Source organism: Esox lucius, chromosome 23, assembly GCF_011004845.1.
Source record: "Esox lucius isolate fEsoLuc1 chromosome 23, fEsoLuc1.pri, whole genome shotgun sequence".
Classification (NCBI taxonomy): domain Eukaryota; kingdom Metazoa; phylum Chordata; class Actinopteri; order Esociformes; family Esocidae; genus Esox; species Esox lucius.
Window position 1 is genome coordinate 831,306 of NC_047591.1, and position 20,047 is coordinate 851,352.

The 20,047-nt window shown below is 41.4% G+C and overlaps 1 protein-coding gene across 3 annotated transcripts in view; it reads left to right on the forward strand.

The window, feature by feature from the left end:
- cped1 (cadherin-like and PC-esterase domain containing 1) overlaps positions 1-20,047 on the forward strand; it is a 211,474-nt gene that overhangs the window by 78,850 nt on the left and 112,577 nt on the right. For all 3 annotated transcript variants that reach the window (XM_020044334.2, XM_020044333.2, XM_020044335.2), the window contains one exon: positions 17,336-17,397. In XM_020044334.2, the coding sequence (XP_019899893.2) occupies positions 17,336-17,397 (62 nt within the window). The remainder of the gene's footprint in view (positions 1-17,335; positions 17,398-20,047) is intronic.

A 20,047-nucleotide genomic window follows, 5' to 3' on the forward strand; every position in this document is an offset into this window, starting at 1 on the left:
TAGTCTGACCAGTCGCCTAGGACCTGTTTGCCCTGGGAGACCCTACCAGGGGCATATAGCCCCAGACAACATAGCTCCTAGGGTCACTCAGGGTACTCATACCCCTCCACCACGTTAAGGTGGCAGTTCAAGGAGGGGCCTTCAGGGCCTACATATATATGAATTTAGACCCGATCTGCCACGTGTATGGGCTGAAATATGTGCCACCAGAAACTGAATTTGAATCATTTATATTTGAATTTGAATTGCTAAATTTGAATAATTGCATTGAAAAACTGAATTTGAATCACATAATTTGAAATTGTATTGTTTAATTTGAATAATTGCATTGAAAAACTGAATCTGAATTGTATAATTTGAAATTGAATTTATTCGTTTGGATCCGAAGTCCAATAAAATGTGATCCTCACTGAAAATTAAACTCTCTATATATCTTCACATTCACTTCTCACAATTCAGATTCAGTTCTCAAATTCAATTTCAAGTTACTGAGACAGACATCCGGGTGGTTGGAGGATGAAGGAAGAGCAATCGAGCGCAGATCGATAGATAGCGTTCATTGGCGCACAGGACTCCTCTTGGGCCAATCAGCACCTACGTTTTGGAGCATAGTACATGAAACAAGGAAGAAGCTCTTGCCTTGCCAGTGGCCGGCCTTGACCCAGAACGCCCAGTCTGGCGTGACAACCATGTATTCGTCTGGGACAAATACGGTAATTACAATTTCACATATCTACGATCTAACGATCTTTTGTTTAACTGTCGTTAATGTTATTGCTGTTTTGTAGAAACGTTTCGTTTAGTCCGCGAGCATACACAAATCATGTTTACAATTACATTAGATGACTAGCTAGCACCATTGTCCTATATTTATGACTAGCACGTTAGCATTGTTTCTGCTATTATTTTAGCAACGCAGCTAGGAGCGCTGGAGCTAGTCTACAAACAGCTGTGCGTACAATACAATTTTTTTTTACTGTCAGTGAATAGCACTGAGTGAAAGTCAATGATTTCTTTATAACTAGTGACAGTGATCATGTCGTTAGCTCAGATAAGTACCGGTAAACTTAGATAGAAGGCATCGTGCTAGCTAACTTGCCAGTTCCACCTGTGACTTAAAACAACTCAGCTGTTCTTTTTGAGATACATTTTTGACCAACTTATGCTGTGATCTGCACAATGTTTAGCAAGGTGAAACTTAACGTTATAGTGATTATGGGCATGATCCAACCAGTTACAAATTCATTTTTACTGTTAACATGGTATAGGAAAAATATCTGGCAATATTGTTACATTCATAACTAGTTGGCTTGTAGTCACATAAAAAATATAATTGGTTTGCTACTATTCCTTAATTTTGGTGGTTCCTCATCCATCACATTTGATATGAACTTGACATGAAATCCATAGCAATCAGTGATGATTGAATCTGTTTATGATAAAGCAATTACATTTCTTGGCAATGAAAACCTACTTTCAACCTTCACCACTTCTAGATTATGTTACCAGCTACCTCTCTGTAGCTCACATCTCCTATTTGGAATATTATTAGTTCCACAATAGATATTAATACCCTACTATTAATGAATGAAATAATGTAATCTAATACATAGTATGTCAGTGATTCTCAGTGACATCTGAAAAGAATAGCTCCAGCTGATGAAATGGGTTGCATTACTAGATGATATATGTTAACAATTCATTAATACTATCTTCTGTTGGTTTTAGGGAATCCAAATTGAGGATTTTGATTGGGAGAGCTCAGGGCTCTCTCATAACTCTGCCAACACAGGTGTTACCATGCCAGAAATGGAATGTCCATTGAAGACCGAGGACATTGAATCTCTACGCGTTGCCATTGATCCCCTTTCTCATTCAAATAGTTTTGGAAAATACATTTATTTGACCACACTTGCACATGCATTGTGCCTACTTCACCATCATTGACAGTCATGCCTGTGCCAATCAGAGGACTAAAGGCTTTTAATAATTCATGATTGCTTAAGTCCAGTCTAGGACCCCATGTATCCAGGCACCTTATAGTCCACCTTCCATTCACAGCAATTTTTTTAAATCGGACTTCTGTCTTGCTGACACAACCACAGGGAAGCGGGAAAGAACGTAGTGAAGGACATCTTCTCTGACAGACATTGTAATGGGGCAATGCACATATGGAAATGCTTTTTGAAGTGTAGCATTCAATGTGGCTAACAATGATTTATACTTTCTAAAATATCAAATCAATTAGCCATGCACACTGGGTCATTTAATGCACACTGGGTCATTTAATACACCCATGAACAATGAATTGGGTTAACATATACAAACTGGATTTGACAAAAAATGAAATAAAAGACTGCACAAATATCTTATCTATTACTATTTGAGTCTGAATGTACAGGTGCTGGTCATAAAATTAGAATATAATCAAAAAGTTGATTTATTTCAGTAATTCCATTCCAAAAGTGAAACTTGTATGTTTACATTCATTCCACACAGACTGATCTATTTTAAGTGTTTATTTCTTTTAATTTTGATGATTATAACTGACAACTTATGAAAACCCCAAATTCGGTATCTCAGAAAATTTGAATATTGTTAAAAGGTTCAATATTGAAGACACCTGGTGCCACACTAATCAGCTAATTAACTCAAAACACCTGCAAAGGCCTTTAGATGGTCTCGCTGTGTAGCCTACAGAACTAGACTATCATGGGGAAGACTGCTGACTTGACAGCTGTCCAAAAGACAACCATTGACACCTTGCACAAAGAGGGCAAGACACAAAAGGTCATTGCTAAAGAGGCTGGCTGTTCACAGAGCTCTGTGTCCAAGCACATTAATAGAGAGGCATAGGGAAGGAAAAGATGTGGTAGAAAAAAGTGTACAAGCAATAGGGATAACCGCACCCTGGAGAGGATTGTGAAACAAAACCCATTCAAAAATGTGGGGGAGATTCACAAAGAGTGGACTGCAGCTGGAGTCAGTGCTTCAAGAACCACCACGCACAGACGCATGCAAGACATGGGTTTCAGCTGTCACATTCCTTGTGTCAAGCCACTCTTTAACAAGACACAGCGTCAGAAGCGTCTCGCCTGGGCTAAAGACAAAAAGGACTGGACTGCTGCTGAGTGGTCCAAAGTTATGTTCTCTGATGAAAGTACATTTTGCATTTCCTTTGGAAATCAAGGTCCCAGAGTCTGGAGGAAGAGAGGAGAGGCACAGAATCCACATTACTTGAAGTCCAGTGTAAAGTTTCCACAGTCAGTGATGGTTTGGGGTGCCATGTCATCTGCTGGTGTTGGTCCACTGTGTTTTCTGAGGTCCAAGGTCAACGCAGCCATCTACCAGGAAGTTTTAGAGCACCTCATGCTTCCTGCTGCTGACCAACTTTATGGAGATGCAGATTTCATTTTCCAACAGGACTTGGCACCTGCACACAGTGCCAAAGCTACCAGTACCTGGTTTAAGGACCATGGTATCCCTGTTCTTAATTGGCCAGCAAACTCGCCTGACCCTAACCCTATAGAAAATCTATGGGGTATTGTGAAGAGAAAGATGCGATACGCCAGACCCAACAATGCAGAAGAGCTGAAAGCCACTATCAGAGCAACCTGGGCTCTCATAACACCTGAGCAGTGCCACAGACTGATCGACTCCATGCCGCATTGCTGCAGTAATTCAGGCAAAAGGAGCCCCAACTATGTATTGAGTGCTGTACATGCTCATACTTTTCATGTTCATACTTTTCAGTTGGCCAACATTTCTAAAAATCCTTTTTTTGTATTGGTCTTAAGTAATATTCTAATTTTCAGAGATACTGAATTTGGGATTTTCATTAGTTGTCGGTTATAATCATCAAAATTAAAAGAAATAAACACTTGAAATATAGTCTGTGTGGAATGAATGCATACATTATGCAAGTTTCACTTTTTGAATGGAATTACTGAAATAAATGAACTTTTTGATGATTATCTAATTTTATGACCAGCACCTGTATATGCATATTTGAAACTGCAACATTTCACTTAAACCTGATGAAATGCCTGCCCTAGATGGAAGGCCTCTGTCATCACTTGTTTGAACTCAGAAGTTTGCATGTGCTTAACAGGCAGGAGGATTGTATTACTACATGCAGCGACTGTTGGGTGGCAAACTGTATGTGAACCATACAGGATGTCACAGGTGTGATTGAACTGCACAAAGACTGAAGTTTTCTTCTGGTAAGACAGGAATGTGGCCCTGTCCTGTGAGCCACTGGAGAAACGTACTGGGGGACAGATGACCTGGATGGTCTACTGTGTCACCCACCTCTGGATGTTCACCTTTTCAGAGACAGAAAGCAAACAATCATGTTAAATATTTGGTTTACCTGTACCAGCACAGAGTTACAATGATAAATCTACATGGAAACTTAATTACCAAATAAAAAATTACAAAGTGGGATGTTTTCCATATTCCAAAGAAAATGTATTGCAAAAAGTTATTCAAGTAAATGGCTAGCTATATCAATATAAAACAACATTAATACAACAGGCACTATATTTATAGACCACAATACCATATGCACTATTACATTTAATGTAAACATGACTGTTTTTACACTAAGTTGACCAAGTATGATGTTATTATATAGTGGCAAGCACGGTTTTATAGCTACTAGCCCATATTTACTGTAGCGCTAGCTAGATAATGCTCTCAACAAAATAATAAAAGCACTACTGGATTGCTAGTTTTAAAAACCATCCCTTTTTATTTTCCCTGCAAATACGGAGAACAGCCAGCTTTCTTTCGAAGAGTAAATGTGCTATTTTTGTGTTTAAGTCAACTGGAATTAGTTATCAATTCAAATGAGTAGGGCTAGTGCTATGGTGTAATTGCCCGGAAGTTTATGGCCTTACATTATCCTAACACCTGCCAAACACAGCTACACAGACACGCTTACTGCTCTCCCTCCCTCCCTCTCAGTAAGCAGTACCCTGACGGTGTCAATGACAATCACAAGGAGTAGTTATCGGGAATAATCATGCTGAAGATATGACCAGTCTACTTGGCGGCGGCTAGCACTAGCTACATTTGCAACAACATTTTCACCGGAGGAAGAGGCAAACGCTTAGAAATAATAAACACCAGGCAAAGATGTTACCAGAGTAGGCTACCATAAAAACGTGGGATAATAGCTACTGTGTTTGCAACGTCGAGAGAAAGATTTAATTTCCCCTGTTTCTATAAAAACAGCTATATCATTAACAACATTTAAACAAAAGATCGTTAGATCGTAGATATGTGAAATTGTAATTACCGTATTTGTCCCAGCCGAATCCATGGTGGTCACGCCAGACTGGGCGTTCTGGGTCAAGGCCGGCCACTGGCAAGAGCTTCTTCCTTATTTCATGTACTATGCTCTAAAACTTAGGTGCTGATTGGCCCAAGAGGAGTCCTGTGCGCCAATGAACGCTATCTATCGATCTGCGCTCGATTGCTCTTCCTTCATCCTCCAACCACCCGGATGTCTGTCTCAGTAACTTGAAATTGAATTTGAGAACTGAATCTGAATTGTGAGAAGTGAATGTGAAGATATATAGAGAGTTTAATTTTCAGTGAGGATCACATTTTATTGGACTTCGGATCCAAACGAATAAATTCAATTTCAAATTATACAATTCAGATTCAGTTTTTCAATGCAATTATTCAAATTAAACAATACAATTTCAAATTATGTGATTCAAATTCAGTTTTTCAATGCAATTATTCAAGTTTAGCAATTCAAATTCAAATATAAATGATTCAAATTCAGTTTCTGGTGGCACATATTTCAGCCCATACACGTGTCCCCACACACTGCATCCCCAAACCCCTCTCTATACACCTCGTCGCCCTGTCGATCATAAAATAGGGTTACATGAGGGGGGTCTGGCGGAGGAAAGTACGGCTCGAGGAGGGAGATCCACGGCCTCCACTATAAGTACTGTGACAAAATGCCCTGTTTGTCCGGCTTTTCCGGTATCAATAGTCCCCAGTATATCTCTCTATTTCACCCTTCACCGGTTGTACCAGGTACTGCCCTTTGCGTGTGGTTTCAGGTCCGCAGACCGCCGACATCCCGTCTGGTAACGTGACAGTTAGTCCATCTGGAGAACACAAGATATTAGCCCCCAGTTTTATCAACAAGTCTCTCCCCAATAAGTTCACTGGTGTGTTTGCCAACACCACATACGGATGGCTGAGGGCCTGTTTACCCAGTATCGTTTTAAGAGGAAACGTCACTTGCAAAGTCCCACCCCTTCAAACCCCACAACCTCCACTGTCTTTGAGGATAATAGTCCTGTGGCGGGAGGGGCGGTGATAGTGGAAAAAGTGGCACCTGTGTCGACCAGAAAGGGGAAGTCCCTCTCGTCGACATTCAGGGACAGCATAGGGTCTGCCTTTCCCCCGCTGTCCCTTCCCCTCCCTGTGGACCGTCCCTCTTCTCCCTCATAAGAGAGTGGGTACTGACCAGGTGCACTAGGTGGTGGGACGGCGTGTGGGTTGTTGACTGGCGCTGCCCCTTGGTTTGGGTATCCTCTGCCTCTTCCAGCATTCTGTGGGCACTCCCTGGACCAGTGGTTCGAGTCCCCACATGTAAAACAGGCTCCGTATGGGACTTGGGCTCCTGGAGCCCCTCTGCCTCTACCCCGCCCCATCCCCCTACCGTAACCTCCCCTTGGAGTCCCTGGTCGATAGGGCGCGGTGAATGCCCTCCGGCCACCGTGAGGTTGGGGTGCCCATGTGGGAACAGGGTATAAGTCGGGTGTGTCAGGTTCTCCCGAGCCTAGGGCTGCCATCTGTCTGTGTTTCTTTTTCCATTCATTGACCCTCACTTTGGCTTCGCCCAGCTGTAAGCGCAGCAGTTTCTCTTTCAGTTCCTCTCTCTGTTTCTCTTTCTCTATCTTTTCATCTTTAGCCCTCTGTAAATGATGTCTTTCCCCTACGTGTGATTCACTGCCCAGCAAGTCAGGATTTGCCATCATTGCCTCTTCTATTTTCTCTGGAAGTCCCTCTAAGACCGCCCTTCTAAACCACTCCTGCTGCAGACCTCCCTTCCCCGGATGGTGCCCTGTGTGTTTGGTCCATGTTTCTTTACATGCTTCTAGATACTGTCTAGGGTGTTGGTCTTTTTCCCAAGGTAACTTGGGCATCGGGGCCCCAGCGGGCAAGGGAAATCGTTCCCTCAGAGCCGTGGATATGCGCCCGACCACCTGACTGAAAGGGGTGTCATCAGGGCTCTGCCTAGTGGCAGCCCCTTTTTCTATCTCAGTCATAGCCTGAGTGGACATGGCTCGGGCGGCTACTGCCCTCTAGTTCCTCAATGCCAACGTTTGACTGGTTGTTTGTCAAATTGTACCAACCATAGTCCACCGCCCTCTCCCATTGGGGGTAATTTATCTACCAGCGCCTGTACGTCTCCCAGCCCCAGTGGTTTATACCGCGGTTCGCCGCCTCCCACTCTAAAGAGAGGCAGCTGAAACCCAATGCAACTAGCTTCCCCTGCTTTTGACCGCGTATACTTTTTATTTTTAGTCCTTTGAACCGATTCTAATGCGTCATGGTGTTGTTTTTGTTCTGATGGGGGCGAACGCGGCAGAGGGTCTACATCTACGTCTCCCTACTGCTTTCCCCGTGATTAACACCGCTTGTATGAATTTCCCTTTTTCTGCTTATTTTTTGTCTTTCTCACTGTGTCACTCCCATCAGACCCTGACCCCGTGTCCTCACCTAACCTGCCTAGCCTGACCTTTTCTTCCTGATTCCTTTAACCTCACTCTGTTCACTTTCTTGCTCCTCTCCTGATACCTTCCGTACTCTCTCTCTGCCCTTGCCTCTCTCTGCCGGTTTCACTTCCTCCTCAGTGTCGGTCTCGCTCTCTGATTCTGCCTTCTTACTCAACTTCCTCTTATCTTGCTTTCTTGTCAACTGAGCTACTGGCTCGCTGCCCTCTGGGTCTAAACACAATGTTCCTTCTTCTAATTGCAGCACTGGATACAGTGGTGCGGGCGGTGCACTAGGCGACACCGGGTCATCCTCATATGCTGGGGGTTTTATCTCTCCTTCTTTCCTAACCTCCTTAAATTTCTCCTCCTTTTTCTCCTTATTCAGATGCTCTACTCCCTGACACCACACTGCAAACTTACACCATTCTTTTCTGTCCTTTTCCCAGGCTTTTTCCTCATCTTTATATCTTCTTTTCTTGACCAAATTTGCTGTCTCCCTCTTGTCCCTAACTCTATCTCGATTCTTAGCACAATCCTTCACCTGCATTGACTACTTCTTAGACAATAGACTTCTCTCCTCTTTACGCTCATGCTCATATAATCCCATTGTCATATCGTATCGCACCCCTCTGTCTTTAGAGTGGTCGGTTGGAGGTGGGGCTGGGCATTTTAATACACGATTGCTGTCTGATGAAGGTTTTGTCAACTTTCTGACTGCCCAGATCAATGTCTTTTCAGCATCTGTTTTCTGGGAGACTTTTAAGGCCTACATTAGGGATCAAATCATTTCATTTACTAGTTTTGAGATAATTTATTTTTAAAAGAAGCTCTCTGAACTGACAACTTGTATTTTACAGTAGGACAGTACTAATGGTAGCTCACCATCCCCAGATCTATACAGGGATAGGCTCACCTTGCAAGCTGAATTCAATACCTTGTCGACATGCCAAACTGAGGAACTGCTGCTTAAGTCGTGGCATACTCTCTATGAGTATGGTGACAGAACAAGTAAATTGCTCTCTCATGAACTCTGCCAGTCTTTTTTGGAATGTGTAGCTCTCATGAAATCCAAAATGAGCCAATATTTGGCATGGCATTACAAAATGTCTCACTTTCAACATTCAATATGTTATCTATATTCTATTGTGAATTAAATATAAGTTTATGAGATTTGTAAATTATTCCATTCCTTTTTTACTCACAATTTGTGTCCCAACTTTTTTGGAATCGGGTTTGCACTTCCCTCTTTACAGAAGCACTAGACAGGGGTGTCCCTTAGTCTTTGCCGTCACCATCGAGCCCCTCAGAATTGCATTCAGATCCAACCCATATTTGGCTGGTGGGATCGAACAGAGGGTTTCGCTCAATGCTGACGATCTGCTTCTCTATATAAACAACCCTGATGTATCCTTACCCACTGTGCTATCTGTTCTTAATGTATTTGACTTCATTTCTGGCTATAAATAAAATCTGAATAAGAGCAAGGTTTTCCCTTTAAATGTGGCAGCTCGTGACTACCCTTTGTTGTCTTTGCGCTTCATAGTGGATCTTCACCAATTTACATACTAAGGGGAACAAGTCACAGAAAAATTTGATAACCTTTTTAAGGTTAACCCCTCTCCTAACTATGGTGGAGAAAGATTTTGAGCGGTGGTCATTACTCCCCTTGTCTTTAGCTGGTCAAAATAGTTAGGTTAAAATGAACACCCTTCCTAAATTCACCTACCTTTTCCAATGTATTCCTATCTTTATTCCCAAATCTTTTTTCCTCAAACTTGATGGGGTTATCTCACACTTCATTTCGATTTAAAAATAATCCAAGGATCCACAAGGTGTTCCTACAAATGCCTAAACCCTTAAGGGGGATGGCCCTACCAAATATACAGTTCTATTATTGGGCTGCTAATCTCCGTGTAATCCAGTACTGGATTCTGGCGAACATCGCACATGATGATAGAATCCTCCTCATGTAAGCCATCCTCGTTGGCTGCTTTAGTACACTCCCCTATCCATTTCGCCGGTTCACATTATACCCACAACATCTTAGTGAAAACCACTCTCAAATTTTGGAACCAGTTTAGACATCGATTTGGCTTACAAACCTACTCATTGAGAGCCCCTCTTTCAGGAATCATGTTTTCCCTCCTTCCCTGGTAGATGGAACTTTCTCTGTGTGGTTCATCCTTGTCATCGTATCGTTCAATGATTTGTATATTGATGGAATGTTCTTGTCATTCCATCAACTCTCAGCTAGGTTCCATCTTCCGAATAATAAGTGCGCAGCTTCGTTTGTGACAAGTCCCCTCAATTTCCCACCCTCCCTGTGGACCCTCTCACGGATGCACTTTTTACACCATCCCCAACCATAATCATAAGGTATAATCTCGCGTGGCTATAATCACATTCTCTCTTTGTGATCCTTTACTCACAGATATTAGAACTTTATGGGAATGGGTCCTAGGCTTTGAGTTCGCTGACGATACATGGGAAGATATTTTGTATCAAGTCCATTCCTCTTCTATTTGTGCCAAACATGGTTTGATTCAATGCAAATTCCTACATTGCATTCACTGGACTAAACTCAGGCTTTCAAAGATCTACCCTGATATTGACCCTGTCTGTGACAGATGTTGACAAGCTCCTGCTTTGTTAATACATATGTTTTGGTCATGTTCCTCATTACACAACTTTTGGTCTGCAATCTTTGATACCATATCTAAAGTATAGAAAATGCCTTTTGCCCCTACAACCTTAACATCATTATTTGGGGAAATACCTGCTGCTATAACACTACCAAAATACACGTCTGACTTTGTTGCATTTGTGAGTTCGCTGGCAAGGAGTTTGATCTTGCTTATGTGGAAGTCGCCCACTCCTCCCTCAAATTTTTTGTGGATTAAAGATGTCTTACACTTTAGTAAACTTGAAAAGATCAAATATACAGTACAGGGTTGTTCTAACGGAAATGGCAACCTTTCTTTACCTGTGTTGAGACACTGCAATTTCCCTCTACTTTATAGTGAACTGCCCACCTACGCTTTGTATTTCATTTAATAAATCTACCTTTGTGAATGTTTCATATTAGCCTATTTAAATGTTACTATGATTCCTCTATTTGTTTGGGAGGCTAGCGTTTCTTTAGATTTCTGTGTAAATTCTTGTTCCTAATGTTTGTTTTGATACAAAAACAATGCTGGAGTATTATACATTTTCGTATTTGTCATATACATTCTTATCTAACTTAGAAGGCATGCTCCCTTGCTGTGTCTGATGTGTAAAACATGTGCAGTGTACTGTAGTTAGAATATTCTGTACTGTAACTGTGAATAAAAATGCCAATAAAAAAGCAGGTGTCGATAACACAAGCATTTCCAAATGCTACACATCATGAAAAGGATTCAAGAATATGGAAAGTAATAACAGACAGCATTTGTTACTACATTGTGAAGTATATGGCTCACATAGCTACAGTGGGTTTAAACACCTCATTAAAACTCTCGACAGAAGAAGACACTGTGCCATCGCAAACTTATGTTTCCTAAACTGTCCTGCCTAACAAGTACAAAACATTTCATAAAAAGGTAGCTGCTAAACTGAAGTCTGTTCAGCACTTTGCAGCCACATCTGATCTCTGGTCACATAGGACGATGGACCCATACTTGAGCCTTACTTTTGCACTACACTGACAATGAATGGAAGTTGCACAACAGATGCCTTGAGACAGCATATTTTCCAGTCGATCACACGTCAGATATGATTGCACATGTCCTGAGAGATATGCTTTCTGTGTGGGAACCCATGGAAGAGAACCTCATGGCCATAATGACAGACAACAGCGCTAATGTTGTCAAAGCTGCACAGCTCAATGGATTTTCCAAACAGGCTGAACCTTGCAATCGGTGAGTGCATATCAACTTAACAGACATAGTGCTATAATATTCAATATGGCGATATGTTGCTGGCTGCTATATTCTTTCTGTGTTTGTTTTCTATGTGTCAGAAATGATAATGTCTATTTTTTTTGCCAGACCGCATAATCAGAACCGGCCTAGAAGTGCAAAGGTCTCTTACTGACTGACTGACTGACTGAGTGCCCCTTGTTAAATAGCGTAGTGGTTAGAGATGCCAGCTCTGGAACAGCAGGTCCCTAGTTCAACTCACGTAACAGTCAAAATGCATTATCCCTGAGGTTCAGGACAGACATAAAACAACACTATGTAGCTATGTGATTGGAAGCCTAAAATAAAACATTTCTGGTGGATAGCTGGCTACACGATTCTCTCATATTTTCACTTGACAAAAAAGTATATTATCGCCAACTATGTTGATAGATAGTGTATCAATGTCATTCACAAATGGCTAATTAGCTGTTAAAATGGTCAGTGGCAAAAGAGGATTTGAACTGGATAGACAAAAACCTTCTCCAGATCCTTCAGGTTTCAGGGCTGTCTCTGGGCAATACAGACTTTCAGCTCCCTCCAAAGATGTTCTATTGGGTTCAGGTCTGGAGACTGGCTAGGCCACTCCAGGACCTTGAGATGCTTCTTACGGCGCCACTCCTTAGTTGCCCTGGCTGTGTGTTTCGGGTCGTTGTCATGCTGGAAGACCCAGCCACTACCCATTTTCAATGCTCTTACTGAGGGAAGGAGGTTGTTGGCCAAGATCTCGCAATACATGGCCCCATCCATCCTCCCCTCAATACGGTGCAGTCGTCCTGTCCCCTTTGCAGAAAAGCTTCCCCAAAGAATGATGTTTCCACCTCCATGATTCACGGTTGGTATAGTGTTCTTGGGGTTGTACTCATCCTTCTTCTTCCTCCAAACACGGTTTAGACCAAAAAGCTCTATTTTTGTCTCATCAGACCACATGACCTTCTCACATTCCTCCTCTGGATCATCCAGATGGTCATTGGCAAACTTCAGACGGGCCTGGACATGCGCTGGCTTGAGCAGGGGGACCTTGCATGCGCTGCAGGATTTTAATCCATGACGGCGTAGTGTGTTACTAATGTTTTTTTTTTAGACTGTGGTCCGAGCTCTCTTCAGGTCATTGACCAGGTCCTGCCGTGTAGTTCTGGGCTGATCCCTCACCTTCCTCATGATCATTGATGTCCCATGAGGTGAGATCTTGCATGGAGCCCCAGAATGAAGGAGATTGACCTTCATCTAGAACTTTTTCCATTTTCTAATAATTGCGCCAACAGTTGTTGCCTTCTCACCAAACTGCTTGCCTATTGTCCTGTAGCCCATCCCAGCCTTGTGCAGGTCTACAATTTTATCCCTGATATCCTTACACAGCTCTCTGGTCTTGGCCATTGTGGAGAGGTTGGAGTCTGTTTGATTGAGTGTGTGGACAGGTGTCTTTTATACAGGTAACGAGTTCAAACAGGTGCAGTTAATACAGGTAATGAGTGGAGAACAGGAGGGCTTCTTAAAGAAAAACTAACAGGTCTGTGAGAGCCGGAATTCCTACTGGTTGGTAGGTGATCAAATACTTATGTCATGCAATAAAATGCAAATTAATTATTAAAAATCAAACAATGTGATTTTAGATTTTTTAGATTTGTTTTAGATTCCGTCTCTCACAGTTGAACTGTACCTATGATAAAAAATTACAGACCTCTACATGCTTTGTAAGTACTAAAACCTGCAAAATCGGCAGTGTATCAAATATTTGTTCTCCCCACTGTATATTATCAAACAACTTTATTTGAATGCACAAATAGTGCAACAATTCTTTCAGAGTGGTGAACCCCTCCCCATCTTTTCTTTTGAAAGACTCATCCTCTCTGGGATGCTCTTTTTATACCTGGGATGCTCTTTTTATACCCAGTATGTGGAGTATATACCCTGGTTTCCGTCTGTTCGGCGCTAGATCATTGTTACCTACCTGCCCAGCCCCCACCCCTCCGACCGGGCCTCAGTCCTTCCATTCCAACCCCCGTTGCGATACCCTGTTCGTTTCCCTATTGTGTCTGGTGTCGCGGCTCCCCCAGTAAGATTTCCATGTCATGTCTTTTTTTTTTTTTTTTTTACAAAAAAGGGTGGGTTAGAATGGTGGATCATTTGATAACAGAAACAAATGCTACCATTAAGGCTTATTTTATTATTAGTTTTGTGTAGACATTGTTGCTAATTAATGATATTGACATGTACAGAACTATAAAAATTTATTTTACTTTGAGGTGTACATGCTTAGCATGAGCATGCAGAGAAAAATGTAGGCTGGTGAAGGTTATAAATGTGTTATTGTATTGAGTGGTACAAGTAAAGGCATTTCTAAAATCCTTTGTTTGAACTACTTACTGAAAGTCAGCCACCAACAACAGACCAGTGTTGCCAACTCTTCAGTAAGGAAAGTAGCTATTGGTTGTCCTAGAAGTCGCTAAATGACATCATCACCTAATTTGCATAATTGGCCATGTGCATGTAATTATGGATGTTGTAGGAGAGAGGAATAATGTCATGGGAGAGACAAAAAGTGAGTAAAAAACTACAAATGAACTTCTGTCGATTCTTTATTTTTTTTGTGTCACAATTCCAACCCTCCTCCTTTATCTGACCCAAAACAGACACTCTGGCGGAGTTCCTTCGTTTTTTAGTTTTGTTTTCTTAAGTTTTGTTTGGTTTTGAACCTTATAGTCCACTCAGGAGCCTACAACAAGTCACAATAACATTTACAATTTTTTTTTTATACAATCTACATTTACAATCTAAATGGACCAAAAGAGACAATAGAAAAGATTGTCAATGGCAATATGAGAAAATGATGGTAAGTAGGTCTGGCCCTAATTCAGGTTCATAGTTTTTTTTCCCAGTCCCCCCTCCACACTGGCTTACAGAAAGAGTGGGTCATCATCATTTTGGTCAAGGCTTTCTTTGGCAGGTTCAGCAACTGAGGGAGCTGACTTAAATGAGGAAACAGCTGATGTGCCAAAAAGCTGCAAAACATTATCAGGCAGCTGGTGCTCATAGCAAGCCTCACCAGACAGCTTCAGTCCATATCAGATGTACAGGATGGAGTTAAGGGTCTGCAAGAACATCTGATTTCTAAGTTTGCTTTTTACCACACTCATCTGGCTGAATACTCTCTCGACTTCAGCATTCAGGTGTGGCAAGGACAACACATACACAGCAGCCATGGCAAGTTCTTGAAACGGGTTGATATCAGCTGCATCCCTGAACTTCCAAATCTCACTCCAGAAGCCCAGTGTTTTTTTCTCATTCTTATTTCTCATTTCTTTTACTAAGATAGATGGCACGCCATTGCTGGACAATCTTGTCTATCTCTGCAGGGGATTAGACAAGGAGATTAGCTATTTTATAGACAAGGAGCTTGGCCACATTGAAAACTGACATGTTCTGCAATGCTTCGATGTTGTCCTGCAGTCTCACCCTCAACTCATTAGTGAGGGAGATGGTAAAGGCTACACACCGCTTTCGGACATTGTTTTCATCCTCAGGCGCAAGGTGGAGCTCAGCTGCCTTTGACTCAAAAAGGTAACCAAGTACGGTTTGGAACTGATATGTTCCAAACATGGAGTATAAAACCTCAGCCATGTAGCAGTGTTCACTGGACTTGGTGACTGCGAAATGCAGCCTAAGCTCCTCCCACTGGTCCAAAATGCGTGAAACTGCAGGTTCAATGGAGCGCCAACTTGTGGCACACACCTTGGTTATCTGTAAAGGTTTCACCCCATAGTTTATGGTCTCATATATGGCCTTGTAGGCCTCCCTGTGCTTAGAAAACCAGTTATAAATCTCTCGTACAAAGTACTCCACACTACGGGGGATGGTGTCATTGGAAGCATGACTTACAGCAAGCTGCAGAGAGTGGCACATCCTGAAAAAGAGTCGCTAGGGGGGTCTGAATACTCGTTAAATATGTTGACTAAGTTGGTCAACACTGAGACAGTGACGCCCTATTAAGTGACTTATCAGCACAAGTGCTTTATTTACGTCTTATTATTGAAATTACGTAGTTATGTTTACATTTATATATTGGGGGGACAAATGATAGACCCCCCGGGATTTCCGCCTATGATTTATAGTAATAATTTTTTTTGAAATACAGCTCCGGAAAAATGTAAGAGACCACTTAGTCTGCTTGTCTTCAGCAAACTGTTTGCGGGCTTTCTTGTGCATCATCTTTAGAAGAGGCTTCCTTCTGGGATGACAGCCATGCAGACCAATTTGATGCAGTGTGCGGCGTATGGTCTGAGCACTGACAGGCTGACCCCCCACACCTTCAACCTCTGCAGCAATGCTGGCAGCACTCATACATCTTTTTCCCAAAGACAACCTCTGGATATGACGCTGAGCACGTGCTCTCAACTTCTTTGGTAGACCATGGCAAGGCCTGTTCTGAGTGCAACCTGTCCTGTTAAACCGCTGTATTGTCTTGGCCACTGTTGCTGCAGCTCAGTTTCAGGGTCTTGGTAATCTTCTTATATCCTAGGCCATATTTTTTTTACTCACTAAAGTGTCCTGACATTCTTTTGGATAACTTGGCAAAATACCTAACATTTCACCCATGTTTCATGTAATGTCAGGACACTTTGGTGAATTCCGAAGCTGAAAAGATAGTGAAATAATTTCAAACACAAACATAGCAATATCTTCTCAAGAAAAACCAAAAACCTGCAGACACATGGCCCTCCGTGGAATGGTTTGGACACCCCTGATCTAGAACATTTAATAACAAGAAACCAGGAAGAAGGGTGGTGGTTAGGGTGGTTGAAATGAGAAGGTATTGGAAGAATGACCTAGTGGTTAGGGCAGTAACCACATTTTTGCTACATTGAATCCCTGTAGTCAACAGGGTGATACATGTTTGTCAAGGCATGGACCCAAGTGCAGGGAGAGTAGAGGACATTTAATAAAATAACAAAAGAAACACTACACAAGACAGAACCGAAACATAAGGCATGCACCCAACAATGACTTACACTGGGAAATTAGGAGCTTAAATAGGAACAGTAATTAGGGAAACAGGTGAGGGCGATAAACAACAAAACAAGTGTCCGTGATCCAAACCAGGGAGACAGGGAATTGGATCCCAATTGCACGCGTGCTAGGATGTGACAATTAGGAGTTAGGATCTTTGAACAGGAATTAGTTTATGGGTTGGGGTCAGTAGAACAAGGAGTAGATTCAGGGTTAGGGTCTGTAGGACAGGAAATAGATTTGGGGTAAAAACAGGGAAAAGGTCTGGGGTTAGTGTCTGTAGACCAGTTAACAGGTACAGAACAGAGTTGATGGTCTATAGAACTAGTTGAAGGTTTTAACAAGGGTCTCCAACTCTACTAAAATTGTAGGAGTATTGATGTTGGCCAGTAGTGTGTGTGGGGTGTATGTTTGATCACGGTATGTGTCTTTTCCCATTTCCATATTTATTAATATGTAGTTGGTTTGTTTAAGACTGCACATTTAAGGTCTTACACAAACTTCAAAGTTCACAGATAAACTTTGTTCTTGTCTAGTTTTTGTGGAAGGTACTGAAATAAATGAGTGAATATTCCTATTATCACTTGTTCCAAGTCCAAAAAAAAAATATGATGAAACAATGTTCAATGTCTCCCATAGGAGTGATGATGCAGAGACACAAACAGAGCAAGACAAAAATCAACACTTTCCGGGAAACAGAGGTGAGTTGCTGTTCAGGTGTCAAGACAATTGGCTTTGACATTGATTTGAATAAAAAGGCTGTGTTTTCATGGTTTGGATTGGTTCTGGTTGATATTTTTTACTGTGTGTGTTTTGCAAGTGTGGGATATATGGTGCAGTTCCTAAGAATTTGGATACTATCACAAGTTTTGTTTAACTCAACTCATGCACTTTTGAATTTAGATGATACAAGTTGTGGATGATGAAGTTAATGATCTGATGATGTGGTTAAAATACAGAATTTCAGAATTAATTTGAAGATGATCCTCATACAGATAAATCAGAGTAAGTAAATTAGAGACATAGCCAAAACAATAGACATGCTAAAATCAACTGTTTGGTACATTAAAAGGGCACTTCACCCAGGGGCGACCATAGGCGGTATAATGTCTGAGAGATTTCTAGGGCAGTGAGATTTCACACATAATTTGCCAGGAGGAGCAAGGTTTATGTTTTGGGTACCAAAAATCACATACTATGTGTATACGCTGTGTGTATTAAAGGGTGACTGAGATCTGAAAAATGTTGTCATGTTCAGTTTAATTTTGATAAGACTACATATTGTACTGATTAAAAAGTATTTCAGTGATGTTCCAGCAGATATATTGATACATGTACAGTTGGTATAAAAAGTCTACACACCCCTGTTAAAATACCAGGTTCTTATGATGTAAAAGAATGAGACAAAAATAAATCATGTCAGAACCTTTTCCACATTTAATGTGACTTATAACGTGAACAATTCTATTGAAAAACAAACTGAAATCTTTGAGGGGGGAAAATAAAAAATTAACAACTCACAATAACCTGATTGCATAAGTGTGCACATCGTTAAACTAATACTTTGTTGAAGCACCTTTTGATTTTATTACAGCACTCAGTCTTTTTGGGTAGGAGTCTATTAGCATGGCACATCTTGACGTGAAAATATTTTCCAAATCTGTCACTGTGCAAGGACATCTCCTGTGCACAGCCCTCTTCAGATGTTCAATTGGATTCAGGTCTGGGCTCTGGCTGGGCCATTCCAAAATGTTAATCTTCTGATGAAGTCATGCTTTTGTGTGCTTTGGCTCGTTGTTGTGCTGAAAGGTGAACTTCATCTTCAGCTTTCTAACGGACGCCTGAATGTTTTGTGCCAAAATTGCCTGGTATTTGGAACTCCCTCCACACTGACTAAGGCCTCGGTTCCAGCTGAACAAAACAGCCCCAATTCATGATGCTGCCACCACCATGCTTCACTGTGGGTATGGTGTTCTTTGGGTGATGTGAAGGTTTGTTTTTGGGCCAAACATACCTTTTGGAATTATGGCCAAAAAGTTCAACCTTGGTTGCATCAGACCATAACACACATTCTCATGTGCTTTTGGGGGACTTGATGTTTGTTTTTATAAACTTCAACTGCGCTTGGATGTTTTTCTTTGTAAGAAAAGGCTTCCGTCTTGCCACCCTACCACATAGACCATTCATATGAAGAATACGGGAGATCATTGTCACGTAGCACACAGCCAGTACTTGCCAGAAATTACTGCAGTTCCTTTAATGTTGCTGTAAGCTTCTTGGAAGCCTCCCTGACCAATTTTCTTCTCATCTTTTCATTCATTTTGGAGGGACGTCCAGTTCTTGGTAATGTCTCTGTTGTGCCATATTTTCTCCACTTGATTATGACTGTCTTCACTGTGTTCCATGGTATATCGAATGCTTTGGAAATTATTTTGGAAATTATTTTGTACCTTTCTCTTGACTGATATCTTTCAACAATGATAGATCCCTCTGACGCTTTGGAAGCTCTCTGCGGACCATGGCTTCTGCTCTGAGATGCAACTAAGAAAATGTCAGGAAACAGCTGAACTTTATTTGTGATTAATCAGAGTCACTTTAAATGATGGCAGGTGTGTAGTGACTTCTATTTAACATGAGTTTGCATGTGATTGGTTAATTTTGAACACATCCCCAGTTATAAGAGGGTGTGCACACTTATGCAACCAAGTTATTGTAAGGTTTTTATTTTTCATTTTTCCCTCTCGAAGATTGGTTTTTCAATTGAATTGTTCACATTTTAGGTCAAATTAAAAGTGGAAAAAGTTCTGACATGATTAATCCTTGTCTCATTCTTTTACATCACAAAAACCTGGCATTTTCACAGGGGTGTGTAGACTTTTATATCCACTGTACAAGGTGTAAAGATTTTCCTCCTAAAAGACAATACAACTCCAAAACGTAACTTTCTACTCTGCCATAATCCCTCCTCTTCCTCTTCACTTGGTAGGTTCTTTAAATCCACAGTAGACTGGATTCTGCTAGCTATAGCTAGCTTCAGCTTCACAATAAGGAGCACATGGTTTGTCATCATGATTTGAAAAATTAATTTTGTACAAGTAACATTATGATACTGAACCACACACGTCTGACCTGGAGTAGACTACAGTACAACAGATTTGAAGTGTAAAGTAGTGTCAGTGATAGCGGGTTTTTATGGTATTTTTTCATGTCTGGTGAAACACATTCAGCATGGATTGAAGTATGTTTTTACTAATCACATTTGGACTACAGCAGACTACAGCAACAATCCCAACATGGCAAATAAGTGAATTAATTCTATTGATTCATGCCTTGCTTCTTGCTAAACACTGT